Source organism: Ananas comosus, linkage group 2, assembly GCF_001540865.1.
Source record: "Ananas comosus cultivar F153 linkage group 2, ASM154086v1, whole genome shotgun sequence".
Classification (NCBI taxonomy): Eukaryota; Viridiplantae; Streptophyta; class Magnoliopsida; order Poales; family Bromeliaceae; genus Ananas; species Ananas comosus.
This window is the reverse complement of record NC_033622.1, coordinates 12,152,852-12,177,554: the sequence shown is the minus strand read 5'-3', so window position 1 is coordinate 12,177,554 and position 24,703 is coordinate 12,152,852. Positions and strand designations below refer to the sequence as shown.

At 33.7% G+C, this 24,703-nt stretch overlaps 3 protein-coding genes across 7 annotated transcripts; 2 read left to right on the top strand and 1 right to left on the bottom strand.

The window, feature by feature from the left end:
- On the top strand, nt 1,360-2,022 carry LOC109727731 (E3 ubiquitin-protein ligase RING1-like). The gene has a single exon (XM_020257920.1). It carries the CDS (start codon nt 1,360-1,362, stop codon nt 2,020-2,022), a length of 663 nt encoding a protein of 220 aa, XP_020113509.1.
- LOC109706940 (RHOMBOID-like protein 10, chloroplastic) lies at nt 12,876-17,283 on the top strand. The gene is made up of 9 exons (XM_020227962.1): nt 12,876-13,291; nt 14,007-14,257; nt 15,324-15,378; nt 15,456-15,536; nt 15,605-15,701; nt 15,808-15,875; nt 16,351-16,449; nt 16,529-16,570; nt 16,651-17,283. Exons 1-9 carry the CDS (start codon nt 13,040-13,042, stop codon nt 16,792-16,794), a joined length of 1,089 nt encoding a protein of 362 aa, XP_020083551.1. The 5' UTR covers nt 12,876-13,039; the 3' UTR covers nt 16,795-17,283.
- On the bottom strand, nt 16,674-24,593 carry LOC109706942 (cell division control protein 2 homolog). 5 transcript variants are annotated; one of them, XM_020227970.1, is made up of 9 exons: nt 24,344-24,593; nt 23,846-24,139; nt 23,171-23,291; nt 21,844-22,017; nt 20,857-21,020; nt 20,659-20,746; nt 20,127-20,180; nt 18,253-18,285; nt 16,674-16,803 (listed from the first exon to the last, which is right to left on the bottom strand). In XM_020227970.1, exons 2-8 carry the CDS (start codon nt 24,046-24,048, stop codon nt 18,280-18,282), a joined length of 810 nt encoding a protein of 269 aa, XP_020083559.1. In that variant the 5' UTR covers nt 24,049-24,139; nt 24,344-24,593; the 3' UTR covers nt 16,674-16,803; nt 18,253-18,279. The 5 variants fall into 5 exon arrangements, with proteins under 5 accessions (XP_020083559.1, XP_020083558.1, XP_020083557.1 ...); XM_020227969.1 differs by lacking the exons at nt 16,674-16,803; nt 18,253-18,285 and adding an exon at nt 18,329-18,904 and having other exon boundaries at nt 23,846-24,033; nt 24,108-24,190; nt 24,344-24,590; XM_020227968.1 differs by lacking the exons at nt 16,674-16,803; nt 18,253-18,285 and adding an exon at nt 18,329-18,904 and having other exon boundaries at nt 23,846-24,033; nt 24,108-24,139; nt 24,344-24,588.

Sequence of the window (24,703 nt, the reverse complement as noted above, 5' to 3'; positions counted from 1 at the left end):
ATTCAAATCCTCCATATATAAATTGTTTTCTTTGCTTGAATTGAACTGGATTTTTCTCTTTCCTTATTTGAACAAAACCAATTGCATACCTACTGCATTGGGTCGAACTGGTCCAAATGCTCTATATATTTTTATCTTTTCTTTATTTGAACAAATCATTGTTGAGTGTGGGCTTCACCCCAAACCAACTCAATCCTTCACATGCTTTTCTCTTTCTTTACTTGAATCAACCAGATTTTTCTATTTCTTTACTTAAATTAAACCGGCTCACGCCTGTTACATTGGGCCGAATCATTAATTCGTTGTTCCTCTTTCTATTTAATTAATGCAATTTTTTTCTTGAAAAAGTGATGGCGATTTGGAACAGTTGTTCTACGTTTATTTGTTGTTGCTTCCTTCCGTACTACGGTAAGTCCTAACACAATTTTGTGCTAATGAAATTTTTAACACTCTTATATATTTGTTTAAGAATTTGTAAAAATATATCTCACTAATAATTTTTTTAATTATTTATCCATCATATTGCGCGGGTTGCTACACTAGTAAATCATTATTTGCTCTTTGCATCTCCATTGTTTTCAAATTTGTCAATTTGTGGGGAAATAGAGTGCAAATGTGTATAAGAATAATGCATTTATTATTACATCTTTATTTGATATCTGGGCCATACGGGATTCTAAACCAACCTTGGATCCTACATGAGCCAGCCCCATTTGACCTAACGAAGCGCCATTAAGGAATCCAAATGTGATTGTACGCGCCTGAGCCCAAATACTTTGAGCTGGAACCACTTAGGACATATTTGGGTCGACCAAACTTGAGTGTTGCTAGAACTCAAGCCCAGTAAAAGTTTAAGGTTTTCTAAAATCAACTTCGTCGACTGCGACTGCACGCTAACCGTTAAATAATACGAAATAATTATTATTCCGTAAAAACTTAAGAAAAACTATTCTGATACCATATTAAATAAATAATACGAAATAATTATTATTCTCTAAAAATTTAAACTGATAAAAAATAATTTTTAAATATTTTTATATGCAACACTAACCATCCAAAGGATAAATTATATGAAACATTTTTTTTTTCAAATTTAACTATCAACTTTTTTTGAAAAAATAAAATAGTGGATTTAGTACAACAACAGCAAAACAATATGTCATTTCAGTTTCATTCCTTTTTCCTTGCAGCACCTCGCTCGTTCGTTTTCTAGGCGGCAAGCAACAACTTTTTTTGGTTTCTGCTTCTCGTAAAAGCTATCCTTCGCATAATTAAACACACCTTCATTCCTATGTTTATTATCTCATTCCCCTACAACCTCCTCATCTGCTCACAAATCCACAATCTCTTCCTCTCTTCATGCCACTCGCCGACGACGACGGCCGCCTCTTCTGGTGCGACGAATGCCGCCGCGTCGTCCGCATTCTCTCCTCCCATATCTTCTGCCCTTTCTGCTACGGCCGATTTCTCCACGATATCCCGACCGTGGCACCGCCACCGCAACGCTCTGCCCCTCCCACTGTACACCCGGGAGACTACTTCGCCGGGTCCGACATAGAACCTCTCATCGAGGAGCTCACCCGGAACGACCGCCCGGGCCTGCCCCCCGCGCCGGCCTCGGCCATCGCATCAATTCCGACCGTTTTCATAACCGACGACCGTACTTTGCAGTGCCCGGCGTGCAAGGAGGAGTTTGCGGTCGGGGCGGAGGCGCGGGAGATGCCGTGCGAGCACGTGTTCCACTCCGAATGCATCGTGCCGTGGCTCACCGCCCATAACTCGTGCCCCGTTTGCCGGTTTCAGCTGCCCGGTGATGGCGGCAGCGGCGGCGGCTCCAACGACGGCCAGAGAGACGCGGGTTTGAATTCGTGGGCTTGGCGGGAACATGATGACTACTGGATTAGTGGGCCGGCCCACGATCATTTCGATAATGATGGTGATACTAATAACGATGTGATGATGCTTCTACATGTCTTTGTTGTTGTTTCGCTCTGTTTTATTTTCTACTCTTTCTTTGTATAGAGCAGTTTATTGCGTCGATGAAGTGAAATAGTGATTAAGAGATGTATATACATTGATTCATTATGTACTAAGTATTGGCTCTCAAACAAAAAGAAAAAGGTCTCAAATAAACTATAATTTAAAGACTCAGTCAAATCATGCTGCATGTATGCAATGATGACTATAAGGGGTGTTTGTGGTGAAAAATTATTTTTCAAAAAAATTATAGAGAATACCTTTCTTTAGCTTAAAAAACCATAGAAAATGAAAACATTATCTTTTCATAAAATCTGAATTTTTTTTAAAAAAAAACTACTAATTCTATAAGCCAATCAGACGAACAATACATTTTTGCCAGAAAACTATGACCACCAAATAAAAAAAAAGGAAAAATTTTGTAGAGTTAATTAGGAAATGTAATTATAACTGGTGATTTAGTTTAGTTCCACTTTATGGTCTTTTCTTTCTTTTTCGACGCCCACAGAACATAGAATTAGAAGAACTCCCTGAGAGTATTCTCTTAACAAAATTGATTTTTTTTTTTTTTTTAATTTAGTTTTCACATATGATTGAATTTGATCAATTCAGTAAGTCTAATGTGTCCCGCTAATAGTTCGATACATCGATCAAATCATTTGGCTTTTACTTCTAAAAAAATAAACTAGACCATGCACCAATTTCAAACACAAACAAAATGATACAAAAAAAAAAAGAGGGAACAATTATTCGTAGTAGCAACAAAAGTCTCACATTCTAATATACTTGCATGTATGGAGATTACGGCATTATACTTATGCAGGAGAATCCCATGGAACTTCCTTAAAACATTAGCTCCATAGAAGCTCTCTTATATATAGTTATTAACTAAACATACAACTTAAATAAGTTTTAAACATATATTAGACCAGAGTTAATAATAATAAAAATAAATAAATAAATAATAAATAAGTATCAGCAAAAGCTCCAGAGGCGAATTTCCCCTTCCTCTTCCCACTCCTCCACTTGAGCACAGTTATCAAACATGTTGTAATTGCACTGATCGAGCATGAAATCGACGCACTTCGGCGACAGGAAAAACTCGTCGAAACCGACCTCCGACGACTCATCCGGCTCATGACTCGCCGTCTCGACGGCGTTACGAGCCGAGCCATATTCGGGTCTTCTGGTTCGGCGCCCGGATCTCGGAGACCCACGAGCCCCAGCTCCTCATCCTAACGCCCTTGTATTGTCTCCGCCGCTCGTCGCCGCTCTTCACCATGGAGGGAGAGTGATCACAATCAATAGTAATATATATGTAGTGTGTTTTTTTTTGTTCTACAAGCTATTGCTATATATATATATATACCTTTGAATGTGTGGGGAGGAAAAGAGAGGATGAGTGAGTTATTTATAGAGATCATAGGTTTGGTAGATCCAGCACTGTAGTAATATTACCTACTAGGGGAGAGAGAAGGTAAAAGGAAGCATCAAAACATGGATTTAATAACTATATATATATAACTAAGTGCTATATAGATAATAATTTAGAGGACTCTTACTTTTATGTAGAAGAATGGTTTACGTATGTCAAAGCAGTTTGTTTTGTACTAGTGTTTGCCTTTTCTGATTCGACACGTTGTCGCTGGCCAATGCCGGTTAATTACTGCCACACCAGATGTAGCAGTGGTACGCAAAAGCTTCATTGTATAGTAACATTGGAGAAATAAATACAAAAATATATTTAATGTTATCCGCGTGCAATAGCAAGGCTAAATTGCATTTTTGATTAGAGTTCCGTATACTTTGGTTTTTAAATTTTAATTTATTATAATTTTTTATTCAAATTTTTAAAATTGTTACGGTCAAGTTTGATTAGAGTTCCGTATACTCAATCCACTGAAATTCTAGACGAAGAGCTCCGCCACCGCAGCCAACGAGATAGAATTTCGGCGGTTGCTAAATGCTCAAATAAGTGTTGGTAAATTAGCAGCACTCTTTTAGGTTATAGCGACACTCTTTAACTGTCACTATATACCTAGCGACCCCACATATAGTAACACTTTTTAAAAGTGTCGGTAATTTTAGTTAGCAGCACTTTTTTGACATGTACCTACATTTAAAAGTGTCGCTATAGACCGTTTTTGTTGTAGTGACAAAATAAGATAATCCAGAAGCAATTTTAGTATTTGGACTATAGTGTATATATTTCTTTTGAGATAAAAGTAGCACGCTACCTGTTTCATTCATTGAATGTATGAATTAGACTACAAGGGTGAGGCAACAGCAGACCTCAAGCAAGGTGAGTGAAAAAAAAAAAACAAAAAAAAAAACAAAATAAATAAAATAAAATAAAATAAAAATTGTATATTAAATACATTTGTTGCTCTTTTGAATAATATGCTATTAAAGTCCATAACAAATTCCTCTTCAATATTTTCAACAAGTAACTCATTTATCACGTCTGGGTATCTTTTACATACGTAAGCGGGATTATTGAATTAGTGCATAGCTGGAGTAATTTTTATGACATCAGTATCCTGAGTAATTGTTTGAAGATATATTTTTTATTCTTATTCCAGCTACTTTAAACCAAATATAATTTTATACGTGAAGCATATATACAGTTCTTCCTTTCTCTTTTTTCTCACTCAAAACTTTATATTTTACTATTGATTATTCCTACTGTAGTTGGCTAAAAAAGCATTTGATCGTTAGTATCCAAGGTCCCAAATTCGAAGTTTAATTATTTTACGTTTTTAACTGATTAATTTATTTCTAAAATAAGAACAAAATATGTAGATTAATTCCTATCTTTCTCTCGGGTAAAAACAAAAACTTTATATTCTACTATTTGTAAGAAAAAAACTAAAAAGAAACAGAGAAAAGAAAGAGAAGTGAGAACACATGCTTGTTTCGGTTGACTACATACGGTTTCTACCTTAATTTCTAGGTTGACCCATCACCATGACATATGAGAACGTACGGGTCATATGATATAATAATAATACAAGTCTTAATTTAAGAGGTGATGTGAACCGTACACATGCGAGGTCCTTTTCCGAAACTAGCTTTCTGGAATTAGTGGCCATTTTCGATCTACAGAGATCGAATACTTTTTGGTCCGGCGGCAGCTTCCGGGATGCAGGGGTGGGGACGGACAAGTACCGGATCCAGTTGGCAGTCTGGAGAGCAGAAAATGTTTTCTATTAATCACAGATACTTTCATGCGACCACAAACACATTTATCAATTTGTAGTAGTAATGTCGATAGGTACAGATATCTAAATTTCATTCAAATCTGAATCTGTATATGATGAATTTATCCAATCTTAAACGGATATAGTTTTCGATACTGATATAAATTACAAAAAATTCGACGGATTTGAATTCAGATATGAATTTTATCTGTATCTGACTCGAATTTTGAATCCGATATCCAAACCCGAATTAATTTTAGATTATATGATATATATATAAATATTTAATGTTATATTTGAATTTGTATTTTAAAAATTTAGATTCAATGTAATAATATATTTTGAAATATAGTAAAGAGAAATAATTATTTCCGGTTCGGGCTTTCAGGTTTGGATTCGGGTCGCAGACTTTTGATCAGGGTCGGGTTTGGATATGATCTTGTAAAATCCATCGAATTCAAATTCGGATCCGAGTTTCCGGTTAAGTGACCGGGTTCAGGTTCGGGTTTATAAAAAATCTTTCCGAATTCGACCTGTTGACATTCCTATTTGGCAGCTTGTCAGAATGTGATGATTAATTAGAATTTAGACGCTACGAACACGGACGCTAGATACAGAACACGACATGATTCGCATATGGTGACTCGCAGCTTCAAAAAAAAAATAGAATACGATCACGACATGAATAAGACTAATAAAGTATAATATTATCAATTTCGTAAAAAAATTACTATATTTTTTATAAAAATTTAATAATTCATATAATTTTTTTAAAAAAAAATTCTTCAAAAAGTGGCTACATGCATTCAAAAAAAATAAAAAAAAATTATCATATTATATTATATATGCAAATAAATAAAATAAAAAATATATTTTTACTGAGATGTGCCATGGAAGTGCATCGAGCGCACATATGAGTCCAACGTGGACGCGGCGGAACTTAATTAGCTTATTAACTAATATGTTTAGGGAGCGCCTGATCGATCACGCATAAAATAGGTCCCAAAATAGTTCTCAATAGAATCTTTTCAACTATTTCATTCCATATAAAATTAACATCTTTCGATGAAAAATAATTAATTGTCTTATATGTGTTATTTAAAAACACTTTTTTTTTAAAAAAAAAACCAGCAAAAATAATTAAAACTAATTAATGCACCTCTCTAATATTTCCACTGCTCTCGCTTACGTACCCCCCTTTACTATTTTTCATTTTTTCAAACTAAATGCAAATATTAATAAATCTAAAGTTTCCTTTCAATAATTTTTAAAAAATCATTTTTAGTAATTTTACGTACAACTAAGGAACTTTTTTTAGTAATAGTTTTTTTTTTTTTTTTTTTTTTTTTTTTTCTTTTTTTTTTGAGAAAGAGGTAACGAATGCTTCATTCATTAAGCAAAATGAACTAAGCATACAGTGTGGAAGCAGCTAGGGCCTCCGGGGCAAGCTAAAAAAAACAACCGCATGGTACTGAATATTTTTTTAGTAATAGTTGAAACGAAGTTTTCTCTGGAGCGCCGACACCGAACCGCATGGTACTGAATATTTAGAAAGAGGATCCTCAAGCTAGCTGGAGCTCCACTGGATAAGTTGCTAAAAACGCGTTGATCGAGGATAAATCATGTCTAAAGAGAAATTGGGGTTTATCGGTGAACAAAAGTTCTTCCAAGCATCAACATCAACTTTACGAGTAAAAAAAGTCTAATCCGTAACAGTTATATCATTTATAATATCGTTCAAATCAATTCCATAAGGTACTGTTTGGTTCGGCAATAGGGGGTCATCGCCCCTTTATACCTAAACGTAAATTTTAGTACCCAAAAATAATTATTCTCGGTCCTTAAAATAAATTTGTATAATTCGGTATAAATCTGGAACCGCTATTTCACCATTTTTTCTGGAACAAGCTTGTTCCTACGTGGAAATAAGATTAACTAAAGTCTAAATTTAATTTAAACTATAGTATTAAATTATTAATTAATCCAATCTAATTAATATATTTTAATTATTATTTATTGCTTAAATAATAAAATAACTAATTAATTTATTACTTGTAATTAATTAGTTAATTAATTATTAATAATTTAATATGTTTATCCATAAAATAATAAATATTTACATTGATCAACCATTCATATTTTTATTAATTAATCTAATTAATTTTTTTTACTAGTTATCTGACTAAAATAATTTACTAACTAAACTTATTAATTTATTAAATTATTTTTAATTAATATTTTGATGGTAATTAATTATATAAAATATTTTTAATTTAAAACTACAACTCTTATTCCTCTTGTTCTAATCTAACTATCAAAATACTATTTACTTTATTCCTAAAAACAACCCAATTTTCTCTCAACCGTAAAATTGGTTTAATTCTTGTTTATACTTGAACTTATATCTGTCTCTAAATTAAACAGTTCTTACTTATACCCAAACCAAGCACAACATTAGGAATATAACAAAAAAAAGTCTTATTTAGATCAGTATTATAATTTTATAAATGATATATTCCTGCCGTCCGTTTAGATGAAAAGCAAAAGGAGGGTAAAGAAAATAAGTTTAGAAGAAAAAATAATATCCTCTCTCGAAACTTAGATTAAGAAAAAAAATAGTACTAAAGGAGAATAAGTAGTCTTTTGTAAGAGTTAACTTTTGTCTCTCCCAAAATAAAAAGAAAGAAAGTTAAATTGTTTTCTTTTCTTTTCCTTTTTTTTTTTTCATTCATGTTAGATGTGCCTCGAATTCTGATTATCGATTTTAATTTTGCTTCTCTATTTTGTTGACAGCAATGCGGTGCAATAAATTTTTTAAAAAAAATGTGAATAAAAAAATTGAATGTCTGTGGTGAGTAGCGAAGGATTTGAATCGACGGAAGGGTGCGGGCCCCCTAGTTCGGATCGGATTCAATTAAAAAAAAAAAAAAAAAACCTGTGTAGAAATTTCGTTTGTCTTTTGCTCCAAATGTGGAACAGCATATCTTTTTTTTAACAATGAAGTTCTCTTTTTTTCGCCCTTAGATTTTTTCTTATAAAAAAATTTTGCGTAAATTTTTATGTCCCGTATATTTTACTGTTTTTATGATTTTCCTATTCTACAATCATCTTTTATCGTTTCTACTCGATCATGCACTCGGCGTACCAATTCAAAATGTAAAATAAGAAAATTACTTTTTTCTTTTCTTTTCTTTCCTACTTTCCCCCACCGCATGAATAAGCACTTAAGAAATTATCTTTGTAACTATAATTGTATCAATATGAAAACACGACTCGATATTATTGTTTTTGTCTCNAACGCGCCCATATATATATATATATATATATATATATATATATATATATATATATATATATATATATATATATATATATATATATATGCACGTTCGGGATCTTGATTTAAGAACTAGCCGTCCTTGACTGAGGAGAACAAGACGTCCTTTTCTGCGTACCATTGACGTAAACATGCTTAGTTGTTTCCTTTTGTACGTGTCAAAGGATGCCGCGGATTTGGAACTTCAAATAGTCACATCAATTTTACGTGATTTGATTGCATTGCGAACTTTTGCTTTTTGATCATGTGTATGGTGATTTTGGGTAGAGCACTAAATGGTACGTACTTTACGTAAGTAGAAGGCCAAGAAGTTACGTACAACACTAATTACTAGCCTTAGAATTTTCATAAATGATTCTGTTAATCATATTCAAATTTAAATTTACTATAAATAAAAATTAAATTTTTAAAAAATAAACTACTTAATATACCTTTTATTTTTTATCTTTTTAAATTAAATAAAATTCTGATCAGATTTTGTTGAGAAATCGATATAGACTTTCACTTACATTCTAGTGAGAAATTATCATCTGTTTTACATCATACGAGAGATTATTTGAGAGAGAAGAATCAACCAAATCATCGAAACGGACTTCATGCTTTTGCGGATTGATCAAGAGTTATCTTAACTCTTTTTTTTGTCGCTCTGTAAGTTATTTTTGACTCTATTTACGATCTTCGACATTAGTATATATGTATTTAATTTTATTGTTTTTATATGCCATATAGATCTATCAACTAGCACATAAAAATGTTGATTATCTGAGTACATCCGATGAGAAGACCTTTTAATTTATTGGTAGAACTTTTTTTCTCTGGGGATGTCCACAGATAATTTATTCAATCTGAAATTTTTTTAATATATAATGATAAATAAGAAGATTGATTTTTTACTTTTTGAGAGAAAAATTACTAATTAAGTCCGTGGCTTGATGCAATATATATAGGTTCATGGTGAACACATTATTTTATAAAATCCACAGCTAAGTCAAAATTAAATAACACAAGAACATCCAAATTTATGTGGTAAATCAAAACTATAAACTAATATTTGAATGAAAAAATGGTTAAAAAAACAAATTTCTTGATGAGTTATGAGGCGTATATATGTAGTTTGATACTGGGGTGGCTAAAAATACTATTTTTATATTATAAAAGATCCAAAATTTAAAAATTTTTTTTAATTCTTTTTATACTATAAAATCATGTAATCGCTACCGGAGAAATATGTAGCCATATACTTTTCTAGTAGAGATTAATTGCAACCATAATTTTAAAATATTGAAGGAGAAATTATTACAAACAATTTTTAAATTTATGGACATTCTATAATTCAATAATAATACTTTTCGCGGGCTTGTTACTAAACAAGGTCTAAGGCTATATATCCGAGGAAATTCAAAGACAATTTAATTAGTGATATCTTGTGGTGCTGCAATAAATTAATATTGTGTTGAGCATAAAGTATTTAAACATTATTCTCTTGACAGTTTAAGTTGTTAGAGAATAACAGTTGCTTCAATAATAACAGAGCGGAAAGAATTAGGTTTAAAAGAAAAACTTCAACAAGAGTATATTTATTCTTTTGAAAATAAGACAGTTACACCGACCGTCCCTAGAGCAAGTGGCAAAGGGCTTGGTGGTTGGTACTCGAGACCCAAGTTCGAATCCTAGTTGATTTACATTTCTAGCTAAGTTTATTTCTAAATGAAATAAATGAGGCAGGTATGAGAGAAAAAAGAAAAGAAAATAAGACAGTTAAGTGGAAACTAAACCATAAAGGATGCAATTTTCTATCAAAACAATATAAGATATATATATATATAATATCCATTAACAAGCTAATTATCATGCATAATTCTCCACCAAACTGATCAATCTGAACTCACTTCACCAAATCAAATCAAATCACAAACATCTCAGGACTTGTAAAGGAAAAGTTTTTTTTTTTTTTTTTTTGAGAAAAGGTAGCATGCTACCGCTTCATTCAACAGGTAGTGAACTAAGCTACAAGTTGAGGCATCCAGGCCTCGGTACATGAAAATTGAAAGAAGAAAAAAGAAAAAAAGGAAAAAAAGAAGAAAAGAAAAGAACAGAAAAGATAAAAGAGAAGAAGGGAGACAAGAAGACAGTGATCAACAAGAACGGGAGCGTTCCCACGAGTCTCTAAGTTATCTGATTTCCAGCAACAAGCTCCCCAACGGCCTTGTAAAGGAAAAGTTAAAACTTAAAACTAAAAAAAGAATGTTTGTTCTACATTAATTACCATAAACTTTTACCAAGTACGTATCTCAGTTTGGTAAAATCCAAGAACCATAAGGTGACATGTGAAACTCTTTGACCATAGCTAAAATCCATTCATTGCATCTGACTATAGTTAAACTTTGCAGCTTATAAGATGAAACATGGCATGTAAAAGGAATTTAATGTGATCTGGGACCATATTGTGGTCCATGGCTTGTTTCCTCATACATAATATATACTTAATTGTCTACTCTTCTCGCCTTATACATTCACCAGGGTAAGGATTATTATTGCCATGAACATGCATATACGTTTGTTTAACCCTCAAAAAAGAAAAAAAATAGAAACAGAAAAAGAAAAATGATAGTATTTGATATAAACTATATCTCATCTCAATTAAATGTAGCAGTGATACTACATCACTAAGTCCTCAACCAATTAAATTGGGCCACTAGAGTTCTCCCATTCTATCATAATTTTTCTTAAATTTTTTTTTTTTCTATTTCTCTTGAAATAAGAAATTTAAATGTCTTGAGACATAAAAATGATGTAGTGCAACTTCTACATATATAGAAAACCAGCTCAATTATATGATGCTGAGAAGGGTTTTTTTTTTATGAGATTAAATGTTTAAAGTCTTTTGTAGAAGCATAAAAATTGAATGAGAGTTAATGCATTAAATGGTCCCAAGAAGGATAGAAGTTAAATGGAAAAAGTTTGGCTTGGGTACAAGATTACTTTTGACTGTGGAATATAGTTTTAGATTACTTATAAAGGGTAAATATGAAATTCAAAAAGTGAGATGCACAATCATAATAAAATCTTTACGGAATAGTCTATTTGTGCGTCTTTCACTAAACTCCGGAATGTGTAAATTTTAATTAATATCTATTTCTATTACATTAAAGGAGGGTTGGGGGAACCTTAGGTTGACACCTGTCCTCCAACCCTCCACTTCACACACACACACACACACACACATATATATATATATATATATATATATATATATATAAAATTAATTTTATTAATAAATTGTATAACAGCTTATTAGTAATTAAATTTTGATATAAAAATTTAAAGTTTTGATACTTTCAAATTTTAAAATTTTAAAATTTAAAATTTAAAATTTTAAAATTTAAAATTTTAAATTTTAAAATTTTTTATTTTAAATTCTAAATTTTAATTTTAACTTATAATATTCATAATTTTAATTTTAAATTCTAAATTATAATAACTAATTAAATTATAATATAATTAATTAATTTTATTAATAATATGCATAATAAATCACGTAATAAAATTAATCTAACCTGATAGATACAATTTAAATCACATAAAATATCATTGTATAAAAAAAAATATAGTATTTAAATTTTAGGAGTAAAATTTTAGAAATATAATGTATTTCTGTGTATATATAATTAATTTTATTAAACAATTTCATTTACAATTTTAATTTTCTTCTATTTATTGATTTTTTAATAAAATTATTTTGATAGATTTATCTCAAATTCTTTTCATATAAATTTTTATAAAATAAATAATTGTATAAATTTACTTTCGGCATATACCAATTTTAATGACTTTTATTTAAATAGATTTAACTATTAAATTATTTTTATATAATTTTTATTTAATTAATAATTAGACTTATAAAACTATATAAAAATATTTAAAAAATAAAATTTATTATAAAAATAATTTTATATCCGCAGCATCGCGCGGGTAATTCACTAGTATGATATAAAAGAATGGAAATTTTATGGCCTGTAGCAATGTAAATGGGCCAGATATGGGCCGGGCCAAGTCATCTTTACTCTGACGTCTTGGCGAGAAAATTCATTTTAATAGAAATTTTTAATAAATTATTTTTTTACTATTTAATGAATGTTTAGCGAACAAAAATTTGATGAACATAATTCCCAAACATAATATTTTAGAAATTATCCGGATCAACGCCATGTGGCAAGTCGAACTCATCTCAATCGCCCAACAAAAATAAAATTTTTAAGTATTTTAATTTAATAAAAATAATATTTTTTTTGGGCTGTTGAGATAGTTACAATTTGCCATATGGCGCCGATCTGTATAATCCCCAAATTATTACGTTTGGGGATTATGTCCACCAAATTTTTGTCCCCAGGGGAACATCCCCAGTGGGAGAATCCAGAATCCGTCCCTCATCAATTGATTTGCGCGGATCTCCAAGCAAGACGAACGGCCGATTTGCTGGTCTCAGACTGGGAGTTGGGACGTATCCCCAATAAAATTTCGCCCGATGAGAGGGAGAATCCGCTTCGACCTCGCGCCCACGCACGGCTCCGCTCCGCTTCGACACCGCGGTGGGAGGGGAGAAGCTCCAGCAATGGCGTCGACCCCTCCCCTCCCGTGGTTCGCCGCTCCCGATCCCCACGGCGAAGCCTCGCCGGAGGGGCTCGTCGCCGCAGCCGTCGCCCCACGACTCGGCCGCCTCCTCCGCCGCCGCTGCGGCGATCACCTCCGCCTCCTCCTCGTCTGCTCCGCCTCCCCGGTACGAAACCCTACCCTCCGCCTCCGCTAGGGTTTCACAAGTTTCTCCCTTTCCCTCCTCCGAATCTTGAGCTGCTGGGGATTTTCGCCGAATCGAATGATTAATGCAAGGGAAATGTGTTGAATGGTACTAGAATCGGTAGTGTAGTGATTAATCTTAGCTGCGAAATATTAGTCTTACCATTTCATCGATCACAAGCCAGATGATGGAGATTAATGCGGGTTTTGATAAGATTTTGTCTTTGGGGATTGCTTTGCGGCACTTCAAAATTACAGTAGCTGTTGATGTATTTTTTTCACCAATTTCCAGGCATATATAGGTATCGCATTTTTATCAAGATAAATTTTGCATAGTTGAAGCTTCCCTTAGCAAAAATTATAGAACTTGGGCTATAACCTGATGACTAGTGGTATGGAACTATATGAGGTGCTGGATATTGCAACTTTGATTATTTTTGAGAATCCAAAGCATGTTTATCTTGAGAATGCATTAGAGATATTTATATGACTACATGATTTTTGATTAGGTGCAACACTATTAGATGCTTGTTCCATTTTAGCTCAATCATAACTCTTGATTATTGGAGATCATTAGGACCACATTGTGCTCATCTTGTGATGTAACAGTCTCTTACTAACAGAAAACCTTAGAATCTCTATCTTCTTTAGCTTTTGCATCTCTTTCTGATCCAAATTTGCATTAATACAATGAACAGGACGCATATCATTTGGGCGCCTTGCACAGAATCAGAGATATCTGGTTTAGACGACCAAAATTGTTAAAGCGATATTCTCTTCTTGAAACGCTGGAGCATGCTTTCTCAGCACCACATCCATATTGCTTTTCTTTCTTTGGGGGTAACGAATCTGAATTTCTGGATAAGGGCAAGTTGCAATCTAATACTTCTCGAGGGAATCGCTTGAAAGGGAGGCTATGGACAAATGCTCTTCTTGTTGTTAACATTTTGTAAGACCAAGTTCTGAGTGTGCTGTCCATGTTTATCTACCTTGATGCTGCTTCTCATCTCTGAACTTCTTATTTTGTATTCCAAGTGGTTCATTCCTGGCAGTCTCTTGTCCTAATGCACAATTAGTAATACAGGGTTGTCCTTGAGTTTCTATTCTTTTTAAATAAATAAAATGCTGGTTCTACAATACTATAAAGCTGGAAGAACTTGCAAGAGGTATTTATCCCATTATTTTGACCATCATGTTGATGCAGTAAGATATCGTCAGGTTGGATTGCAGTGGTAGCCCAAGATGAGAAGTGATCAATTTAAAGCACTACTTGGGTCACGAAAATTAGTCCAAATAAAATTCAAATCCACGTAATTAGTCATTTAAACTAGATTTAGTTGGGTTTAAGAGTCAAAGTTGTCAATGTAACAGTCATTTGCCATTTAAGTTTCGTGCTCATGTTTACTGTAGCATGAAATGTGCTGCTACAGTATGATGATAGTGCTCATGTAACAGTCATTTATATTGTAGCTTATCTTGTATTTTCCCTTTATTCTGTTACCCCTTTTCTTACTCCATTAATCTATTCCCTGCATAAAATTGAACAGCAGCACGAAACTGCACAATTGTAACAAAGCCGCTGCAGATTTGTTTGGTTTTGGGTCAGCAGCACCAATTATCATTGACCAATAAAACTTGCCACATATCACAAATACTCACTCAAGAGTTTTTTTTTTCTCTCTCTCTTTGCAATCTTTCTGCTTCAAGTTACTAAGATGCCGTTGATCTGACCTCACCAATCTGAAATGTGCCTAAAATTTATCATTTGTGATATCTCCTTGATAGAGAAGATTTTACAAATTTGAGAGTTTTTATTAACATTTTTAATGGTCGAAAAAGTGGGTAAAACTTGTTTCATTTCGTGTTTTATAATACAATCAAACAAGTTTGTATTCTTCATGCTTCTGTGAAATATATCACTCTTGTTTCATTATTGTTTTCTAGTTGATGTTCTTTCTACGTTGCATTTGTTAAAACATCGCATTTTGATGTATTGATTTTTTGGCTTTTTCTAGGGCTTATGTTGCTCAGGTTGCTACGCATGGAAGGCTGCTCTTATGGGGAGCTAAGGTTAGAATTGTCTGATCAAATGTAGTTCTCCGGATTTGTTTTCTACTGTTCTAGTGATAATTTAATTGTGTGAAAAGGTTAATAGCCTGATTGATAAAGGACAAATATGGAGATTGATTACATCATCGGTTCTGCATGCAAATGTTGCTCACCTCATGGTACGCCTTTTGAAATGCTGCTGCTTAATTAATTCAATAACTGTGAGACAGATTTCTCGAACTTGCAGATCAACTGTTATTCTTTAAACTCCATTGGCCCAGTTGTAGAGCAGCTCAGTGGTCCTAGACGATTCCTCGCAGTTTATTTCACTTCTGCACTAGCAAGTAATAACTCATAACCCTAGTTACGGAAATTCTACTGCTGTTAGTATTCGTGTAATTAGGTCTTTCTTTTGATTCTAAATCTGGATTTAAATGTCTGAGGAATTAGGTTCAGTAATGAGTTACCAGTTGAGCAAGTTACCTGCTGTTGGTGCATCAGGAGCTATTTTTGGGTTGGTATGTATGATTGACAACTTGTTCCCTTCTTTCACAATTGATTAACAAAAAAATTTACTATAGCAGAATATTGAGACATGTTACTATGGCGAAAGAACATGTAGTTTTTTTGGAATAATTTTGCTGCACTTCCTTGCTGTTGTATATGAATCTTGCTTAGCGATCATGAAATTATACATGATGATCTCTTTGGAGACAATCGATATAACTATACGTAGTAACCCTGGCATTTTAGTGGATGAGAGGGAGCCACCATTCTTTTCTTCTTTCTTGTTGTATAATGATGCTTTCTCTATTTTATACCTTTTGATGCTATCGTATTATCAGAGAATTTTGTGTTTCTGAACTTTTACCCACCATCTCTGTTACACGTCCATCATCAACTGTCCACTATGTAATGGGTTGCTGCAAATGTTCTTTTTATAATAGAGATTGTATATGTATATATATTTATTCACTTCATCATACATAACAGGTTGGTTCATATGCTGTTTTCCTGTTGAGGCATAGAAAGCTACTTGGGGATGGAAAGCAGGAGTTGCAGCATATTGCACATGTTATTACCTTGAACATGGTAAGCAATTGTTTCTCTCTGCAGTGCTTTTGTATTATTCATGGTTTTGTTTTTACATTATTGAGAATTTGTTCTATAGGTTCTCGGGCTTCTCTCTAGGGGCATTGATAACTGGGGGCATGTACGTCCGGCAATACTTTCTCTGCCTTTCTTTTAAGCTAACTGGTTTCATTCAGATGCTATACTAAGACATGATTTCAGATGGGAGGATTGCTCGGTGGGGCAGCTCTGTCGTGGTTAATTGGCCCAGCTTGGCATTTTCAATACCGATCAGATGATGGTAGATTGGTTTTCGCAGATGCAGCTCCTATCTTCAAATTCTTTGGAAGGAAGAAGTTGCGGTAATTCCACTCACTTGCAAATAGATGACAGTGAAGTTTTTCGTCAGCAACTGAGAAAGGGATGGAATTAGCTAAAAGGAAGATGGATTCCTACAAAAGCAGAATTGATTATTTAACCAAAAAAAAAAGGTTGAAATATGTTTTTGAAAGACTTAGAAAACAGATTTGCTGCAGCCGTCGCCTGTGATCTGCTCACATTCTGACGTATCCAGACAGAACAATGAACAATTACCTTCATAGGTCAAAATCTTTGCTTTGCGGGCTCATCTTTTCGCTTAATTCCGTAGTGTCATGATGTGGCGCTTTGAATATAAGTTCAGGGATTTATTTTGTTACTCTTGTATCCTAATCTTGTATATAATAATGTGATATTCCAAAACCATGGAATACTCTGGTTGGCTTTTTCTGTTTGTGCGTGTTCTCATTGTTATTGTAATATATACCTGATATTTGACCTTTTTTTTCCATGTAATACATAATAATTTTTTTAACACCATTGGAATTTCCGCTTATTTGATGACTAAGTAGTAGGTCCCTCTCTCACTCATCCTTGCATGAATGAATCAGCAAGACGGATGGAATTTACAGACAGGATTATAAGACCGTGCGTCCAACGGGTGCGTCCAACGGATCTCAATTGCTATTATTATCCTATTAATAGGGGAAAGTCTTTTGTCCTATTCTGTTGTATTTTTTATGTTCGAGAGAGCAAATCAGCAAACCGTATTATCCACAATCCATATTATTGAAATTGATTTAAAGCATTTAAATACTTGAAAACCAAATTTGATGATTTTTAAACATTATTTCTGTAATAATTGAAAGGCTTTGACTCAAGTTTCTAATGCTGTATGACGAGCCCAATTGATTGTATTTTTGATAGATAACTTGATCACATTTGACAATCCCAATTTTGAATTGAGAAGTTCTAACCTTTAATTTTATAACATTATTCATTTTTAGCCGTTCATTCTATGATTTTTTTTAAATACACTAGAAAATAATTTTTAAAAATTATAAAAGTTAATTTTTAGATACTTCAAATATTTTAAATCATATTTGGCGATACCAATCCCCGATCATCATAAATAACTTGATAGGATAAAGAGCTTTCTTGTACTAAAGCCTTATTTGTATATATGAATATCTTATTTGATATATCTTAATAATTTACTTGAAAAGCTTATAAATATTGGTAGATGAAGAGTGTGATAAGATGTTTAAAATTAGATACTACATTCGATTTTCAAGTCTTTTTTTTTAACAAGATAAACTGATTGATGAAATATGTTATCCTATCAATTCATGAACATTAAGATCTTCGAAACACTAAAAATTAAATTTCTTTCTTTCAATCACACAAAATAATCTTTATGTTGAATAAGTTTTTTGGATAAGAATAAGTTATCGTTAAATAACTTATTCTAGCATCCAAATACGATCGAAAAGGATAGAATAGTACCTGGGTATTATATGTAATCCTTGCAAGCTAGGTCTGAAAAAAAAAAAAAAAAAAAAAAAAAACAATAAATCTCAGATAAAAATCATTGTACCGAAGGCACAATTGCCACACTGCTGATTGGTTGGACTCCAACCGCATTCGAGTTGTCGCATGTGAAAACATGCCCCTCCAAGTTAATTTGTTAGCTACATGCACCTCAAAACATATGGGCGAGATATTTTCAACAAGCCAGTATTGTACACTTGACAGTTAACATATGATTTAACTCTCAAATAGAAGATACGACACTTGGGCATGAACCCCAACTGTGAAAAAAAACTAAGGCTTACTACTGCTCGTTGTCAAATTCACAACAGTAATGCCACTCTACCTTTTAAGCATGAAAGACAGCAATACTAACTAGCGATCTCTCTCTAGATTAATAGGAAATGATTTCACGCTACCTATAGAGCAAGCTAAACAAAGGAAAGGCGAAGGGGGAGATACAATTTTCCTACAAGTTCAAGAATGAAAGCTCATACAAGCCCGTCTCACCCGAACTATATACCAAGGGAGCTAAGAGTCACGATGCAAAATTGAGGTCATTGAAGTACTCATGTTCCAGCGCATCTCGAGCAGAGATTCTTTCAGTTGGCGGCAACCGTATCATTCTCTGTCGATTACAAAAAAATTTCAAGGAATCAACAGTGAAACCCTTTGAAATCAAACTAGATCATGCATTGCACAGGCAAATGCTAGTCCTATAGGAGAAAAATATGGAGGATATGAGAGAGCACATAGAGACCCTGCCAAGTTGGCGTGGAAAGTAGTAGTAATATAGGACATATTAATGCATATAAAGTGAGAAGCAACAAGCTTTCTGTGCAAATGAAGTTCATAAAAAGCACAGATAGTGAAAATGTGTAGGAGACATTCTATCAGAATCATGAATTTTGACCTAACTTTATCGCTGAATAATAATGGATGAATATGAAATTTATTTGCTTGAGAGAGCAAATCAAGTGGCCGAGAATGGTTTTAAAAGAAGGTGAAACTTGAGACTAGTCGAGCTTGATAGTGTGATTATCAATTAGGTTGAAGACTAGGATGCGGAACATATTGTATATCCACTATTTAGTGGAGCCTGACAGGGAATATAGGCTAATATCATTTCTTTTCTCCACATCGCATGCCAGGTCAAGAAAATAGGTATCTAATAAGCAACATAAGACCTGGGTAAGGTGTGACTCAGCATTATTCAATATAGTGTCTTATGCGTATTGACTGCTGGAGATATGCAAAATTGTGCAAATAAATCTGCAGAGTTGATGTTTGCTTATGTCCCTGAAAAATATGTTTATTCCCTTCTAGGCTGAATATGCAAAAAAAAATTGTGCATAAAAACCTCAGCAGGGGCATGTACACAAGCAGTAAAGGTTCTCAGGAGAAATTGTTCCATTTTGCACATTTTTCTGATAGATATGCTCAGTATTCAGCCAGAGAAACATCCTCTAAAAGTCAGGATACGAATTGCCAGCCAGTCTTCCAAGTGGCATAATATGATAGTTATCATATATAGTACTTGAGCATAATTGATAGTTATTGTTTTCTCCATAACCAAGTTATATAGTAATAGCTGGGAGCGCTATCATTTTCCCAGAATTCATCAATTTTTACACTTTATTGTATTGAAGTCCAACAGGAAACTAATTTACCATCTGGCAGACCAATCGAGCGAAAATATTGATATTTAATGAGTTTTTTTTTTCTCTCTTTTTTTTTTGAACGAAGTAAGCAGTATGTTTTGCATACACAAATTTTGTGGCAGTTCTATGATTTAGTTAAGGCTTCTCTAGAAAAATATGCCCTACTTGAGAAATAAGTATTTCACTTACAGAAAGAAGGTCCACACCAGCTGGTTCAAGATTTGGGACCACCGATGCTAGATCCTGAAAAGAAGATGCTGCAATCAGCCTTTTGTTACAACAATAGAACTTTGACGAGGTATTTACATTATAACATATGCCACCGTGCAAAGTAATCCATTTGCCTCTAAAAATCTCCGCAAAATCTGAAGTTTAATACATGCCCTTCAAAAACTTAATTTAATGAATACACGGCCTTTTTGAAAAGCCTTTTTCTCACATGGATTATGGTAACCACCTCCCCCCATGAATTGGAAGACTCCCCAACTTTAGTAAAGTTTTGTAGGCAAAGAAACTGCACTTCCAAGGGGTGTATATAAAGATTAAAAATTACATAAGGGCATGCATATACACATAGAAGATTTTTCTAGGATATATATATATATATATATATATATATATATATATATATATATGAAACCCCCCCTCTAATTTTCAAGTATGAACTCAATCATGCTAGAGCGCTGAAAGAAGAAATTAATGTGTTAACTGAAATGAAAACCTTAGGAGGCCACTGGGGGAACGAAACCTTGTAGTCAGGTAACGAACTAACCCCTTCCCAAGTATCTTCATTTGGGGTACCTAGCATTCTTTAAGAAAATATTTTATGGAAAAGAAGGATATTAGGTAATCAGCCCGGTAGAGATTCCTCTGACACGTCGAAGTTGCAAAATTCAGAGCATTGACCAGAAGATATTACTGGAAAATCTTAAACAGTAGACCAATTTCACAGTCTTCATTGAACAAAGCTTGATGGTTCACCATTTCAGCAAAAATACAACCCACAGACCAAATATCAACTGCTGCGGTGTGATGTAGGGATCCGAGAAGGATTTCTGGAGGTCTGTAATTTAAACTTACCATCTGGAAAAAGATATTGAAATAGCATTAATTGACATGAAATAAAGGTGGAATTCAAAAATTTTGGAAATTTCAGTCTACACGAATGTAAGCAAACTGCTCTTTTCATGGAGTGTTAGAACCATCACGTGAGTGCCTTCATGATGTCTTTTTTCTTGACCTCCTATGAACACTCATCATGCAAAAGCCAAAGTAATTGCATGAATCAACAGGGTTTCTTTTCACCAAACAAGTGGCATGCGAAAGATTTTTGTGCGTGTATTCTACTACCTCAATATCCTTAGGGCACATTCAGCTTTCAGAATGAATGATCCAAGATATGTTAATTGAATCATTAAAGAATTTTGTAAATTTCTTCTTCAACGTTAATTTATACTTGCCTGACATTAACCTTGCATTATTCCCAGGTGCTAAAAGATTTCGTTGTAACAGGGCAATCTTTAAGAAAATACCATTAAGTCAATAGAAGTTTCTCCTTAAATGCAACTGATTAGAAACATCGAAGAAGTGACACTTAAGGAGAGCACAAAGCAGCCATGCTATGTGCCTTGGTGAAACTTCATGGTGTGCAAAGGCAAGTCGAAGTGCATTGAGACACTACTGGATGAATGACTATAGCAAGCTAGCAACATCATAAAGTGTAGGTCCTATTAAATGCAGGAATATTTCTTCTATGTCATCTAATCAACAATTTTTCTTCTCGTAAATAATGTTCTCTTTTGACATCGAAGTACAGGAATTGCCTAGCATCTACTTAACTAACAATTAGTCCAAAGTAGCAACACTGTCCAAAACAACAACACAAACAAGAGCCGCACAAACCTACCCCAGGAGTAAATATACGGAAAGGATTATCAAAATCCCTGCCTAGTCCAAAGTCTGCAATCTTCAGAACATGACTTTGCTGATTTATCAGTAAATTTGCAGGTTTCAAATCACGATGAAGAATTCTACGAGAATGGCAATAGAAAAGGCCACTAAGAATCTGATAGAGACATTTCTGCAAAACATAAGGTGAATAAACAGGTTAGCTATTTAAAATACAGCTACATAAGTCTATATGCATTTCTCGAATCCTCTGCACTAGTAGTGTATTTGACACTAATGACTATATACAAAAGAATCAAAATAAATAAGTTAAAGCTTATTAATTACCGAAGCCTTTGATATTAATAAGGTTAGGCTCAGACAGCATAAACTTCAAAAAAAAAAAATGTAAGAAGGCCCATGAATAGACTGAGTAGATCTCATGATAAGCTATCAAGTTGGCATTAACCCTCTAGAAATTGCTGCCTAATTCCTAGTAGAAGCAATTTCAGGTAACTAAACAGCATATCATGAAAATTAGAAGGCTAACTGATAAGCAAGAAAGTCTACTGAACTGAAAACTTTGTAAATTCAAAATACTACCAAGCAGCCCCACTGAATTTTCCTACTTAGTAAAAAGACATAAAGCAGAAAGATTTTTTTGACTATCAATTAGAGTGTTGTAATCATTTGTGAGATACAATAGCCTGAAGAGCAAAGAGAACAGCAAATCCAAGTGCACATAGTATGCAATCTGCAGTTCTGTACCAAAAGAAGACAACTGTGTTAAAATCAGCCCAAAATTCCAAATGATTCAAGCATCATATATTTCCAGCATATTGGCACCCTGTGATCATGTTTCCGAAATGATTTAGCTTGGGCAGTTTCTGAGTAACACGAAAGTATATAAGATGACATAAATTTGCAGTGGACATGGCTGAAGGGACAGGCCACTAGCCTATCAGTTAAAATGTCAACTCAGTTTGGTATCACTTCCATTTTCTCTTTCTATAAATGCTATCATAAATCCTTGCTCTAAGTCTAAGCATACAAACTTTGGAAGTTACAAGAAGAGAACTGATTGTTCAGAAATGGATGCGCCAATGGCATCTCTGATCCCAATTCCTATTTTTAAAATTTGACATAAACAACAGAAGAAAATTTTCTCACTTCTGAAAATGCCTGATATTTTGGGAACAGAACATCAAAAGATAAAGAAACTCAAGTAGCCAAACGTGATAACAAAGGAAAATCCTACCGCCATGTCCGTAAAGTGTAAACAACATATGATGATCTGCAACAATATTCGCTAGAACATCTCACTTGATAGAGGAAAAGAATCTCACTTTAATAAAGTGTGGATCTTCAGCAGGCTTCCAGAAAGAAGCCATGTACTTCTTCAAGTCCGTGTCCATATGCTCTAGTATTAACCACATCTCATTATTCTCATAGACTATTTCTTCCAACCTATCATCAAAACAGAATATTAATAAGCAGTAGGGTAGGGATAGAACAACCAAGCTTCATTGACGGCACAAAGTGTGGTGAGAGGTTCCAAGAAACTTAACCTAAAATGCAATTCCAGTACAAATTTTGCGTCCAAGATTTAAAAAGAAAAAACAAACACAGGGAGAAACTCCTGTAAAGATCACCATTCCGATTTCACAAGATTCAATGCAAGGCAATTAGGCAAGGAAAACGAAAAGTGCATGTTCATAGTAAGATCAAGATTCTGATAAAATACGCTCAATCATCCACTTTCATTGACTACAATACCTGGATACTATTCGGTAATCAATAATAAACACTATTGGTAAAAAGTTAGATCTCCCGAGAACATCAGAAAAAATGAAGATTTTCATCTCTAAACACACGCATCTCATAAAATTTGATACGTAAGCTCCAAACAGTTAGTTACCATCCTCAAATACAGCTATACAATCATCACATACAGCTATTTATTTAAATCAAGAAACCACAAATGCCAGAATAGGAAAAGATTATATGATTAAGATCCTAACTTAACTACATTTTCGTGGTTCAGTTCTTTCAAGTAGGAGATCTCTCTGATCGCGGTGCAGGGGACTCCGTCGTCTATCCCCCGGTAAAATTCGATCTTCTTCGCGGCCACGATCTTGTTCCTGCGCTTATCCCGCATCTTGAACACGACACTGTACATCCCCTCTCCTATCTTCCCCAGTATCTCGTACTGCAACACTCCCATATATCATCAGAAGATCATCACAAGGAAGATCAAAGATCATATACTGCAAGGGCACTCACATTTTCCATTTGATCAAGAGGAGTGTCGAACCCTAGAATTCGTGAAAAGCGGAGTAATTAGGGTTTGTAACGCGAATATCTTTCTACATCGGATCAAAGAGTGCCAAAAAAAAAATTGAAGAAAAAGGGGAAAAAAGGGGAGGAAAAAAAATCTATTAGAAATCCTCTAATCGATCGAATTCCTGCTTCAGAAAAAAGAAATTGAAAAATCTCGACGAAGAGAAGAGAGAGAGAACCTCGATCGGGAGATTCTAGAAGCTTCAGAGTACGCCCCTTCGCTCGACCTCTTACTTCCGTTCTCTCTTCGATTGGGTTCTACGAGGCGTTGTTCGTGAAATGCGATTCCCACTTCCGCGGGGTCACGCTTTTAAATAGGGTAAAATGCGAGATTAGTCCCCGTACTAATCCGATATTGCAAACTTATCCCTGCTAGTTAAAGTCATCTCGAATTAAAACTGAGTTAAATTTTTACCATAATTAAAAAATATTAAAAATATCTATTTTGTCTCTAATTTAAGAGCAAATAAGAAAAATTAATGACAGTAAAAAAATATATTTGAAAAGATAAAAAGTTAAAATACTTATTTTCGTCCTTA

What these genes read in the sequence shown, in the direction of transcription:
- LOC109706942 (XM_020227967.1), bottom strand. Translation starts at nt 24,048, where the DNA reads ATGGGAGTGTTGCAGTACGAGATACTGGGGAAGATAGGAGAGGGGATG. An exon ending in TCCGTATATTTACTCCTGGG is followed by an intron (nt 21,021 to 21,843) that starts GTAGGTTTGTGC and finishes ATCTTTTTCCAG; the next exon opens with ATGGTAAGTTTAAATTACAG. An exon ending in TCCCCCAGTGGCCTCCTAAG is followed by an intron (nt 20,181 to 20,658) that starts GTTTTCATTTCA and finishes TCTTCTTTTCAG; the next exon opens with GATCTAGCATCGGTGGTCCC.
- LOC109706940 (XM_020227962.1), top strand. Translation starts at nt 13,040, where the DNA reads ATGAGAGGGAGAATCCGCTTCGACCTCGCGCCCACGCACGGCTCCGCT. An exon ending in TGCTCTTATGGGGAGCTAAG is followed by an intron (nt 15,379 to 15,455) that starts GTTAGAATTGTC and finishes TTGTGTGAAAAG; the next exon opens with GTTAATAGCCTGATTGATAA. An exon ending in TTTCACTTCTGCACTAGCAA is followed by an intron (nt 15,702 to 15,807) that starts GTAATAACTCAT and finishes CTGAGGAATTAG; the next exon opens with GTTCAGTAATGAGTTACCAG.
- LOC109727731 (XM_020257920.1), top strand. Translation starts at nt 1,360, where the DNA reads ATGCCACTCGCCGACGACGACGGCCGCCTCTTCTGGTGCGACGAATGC.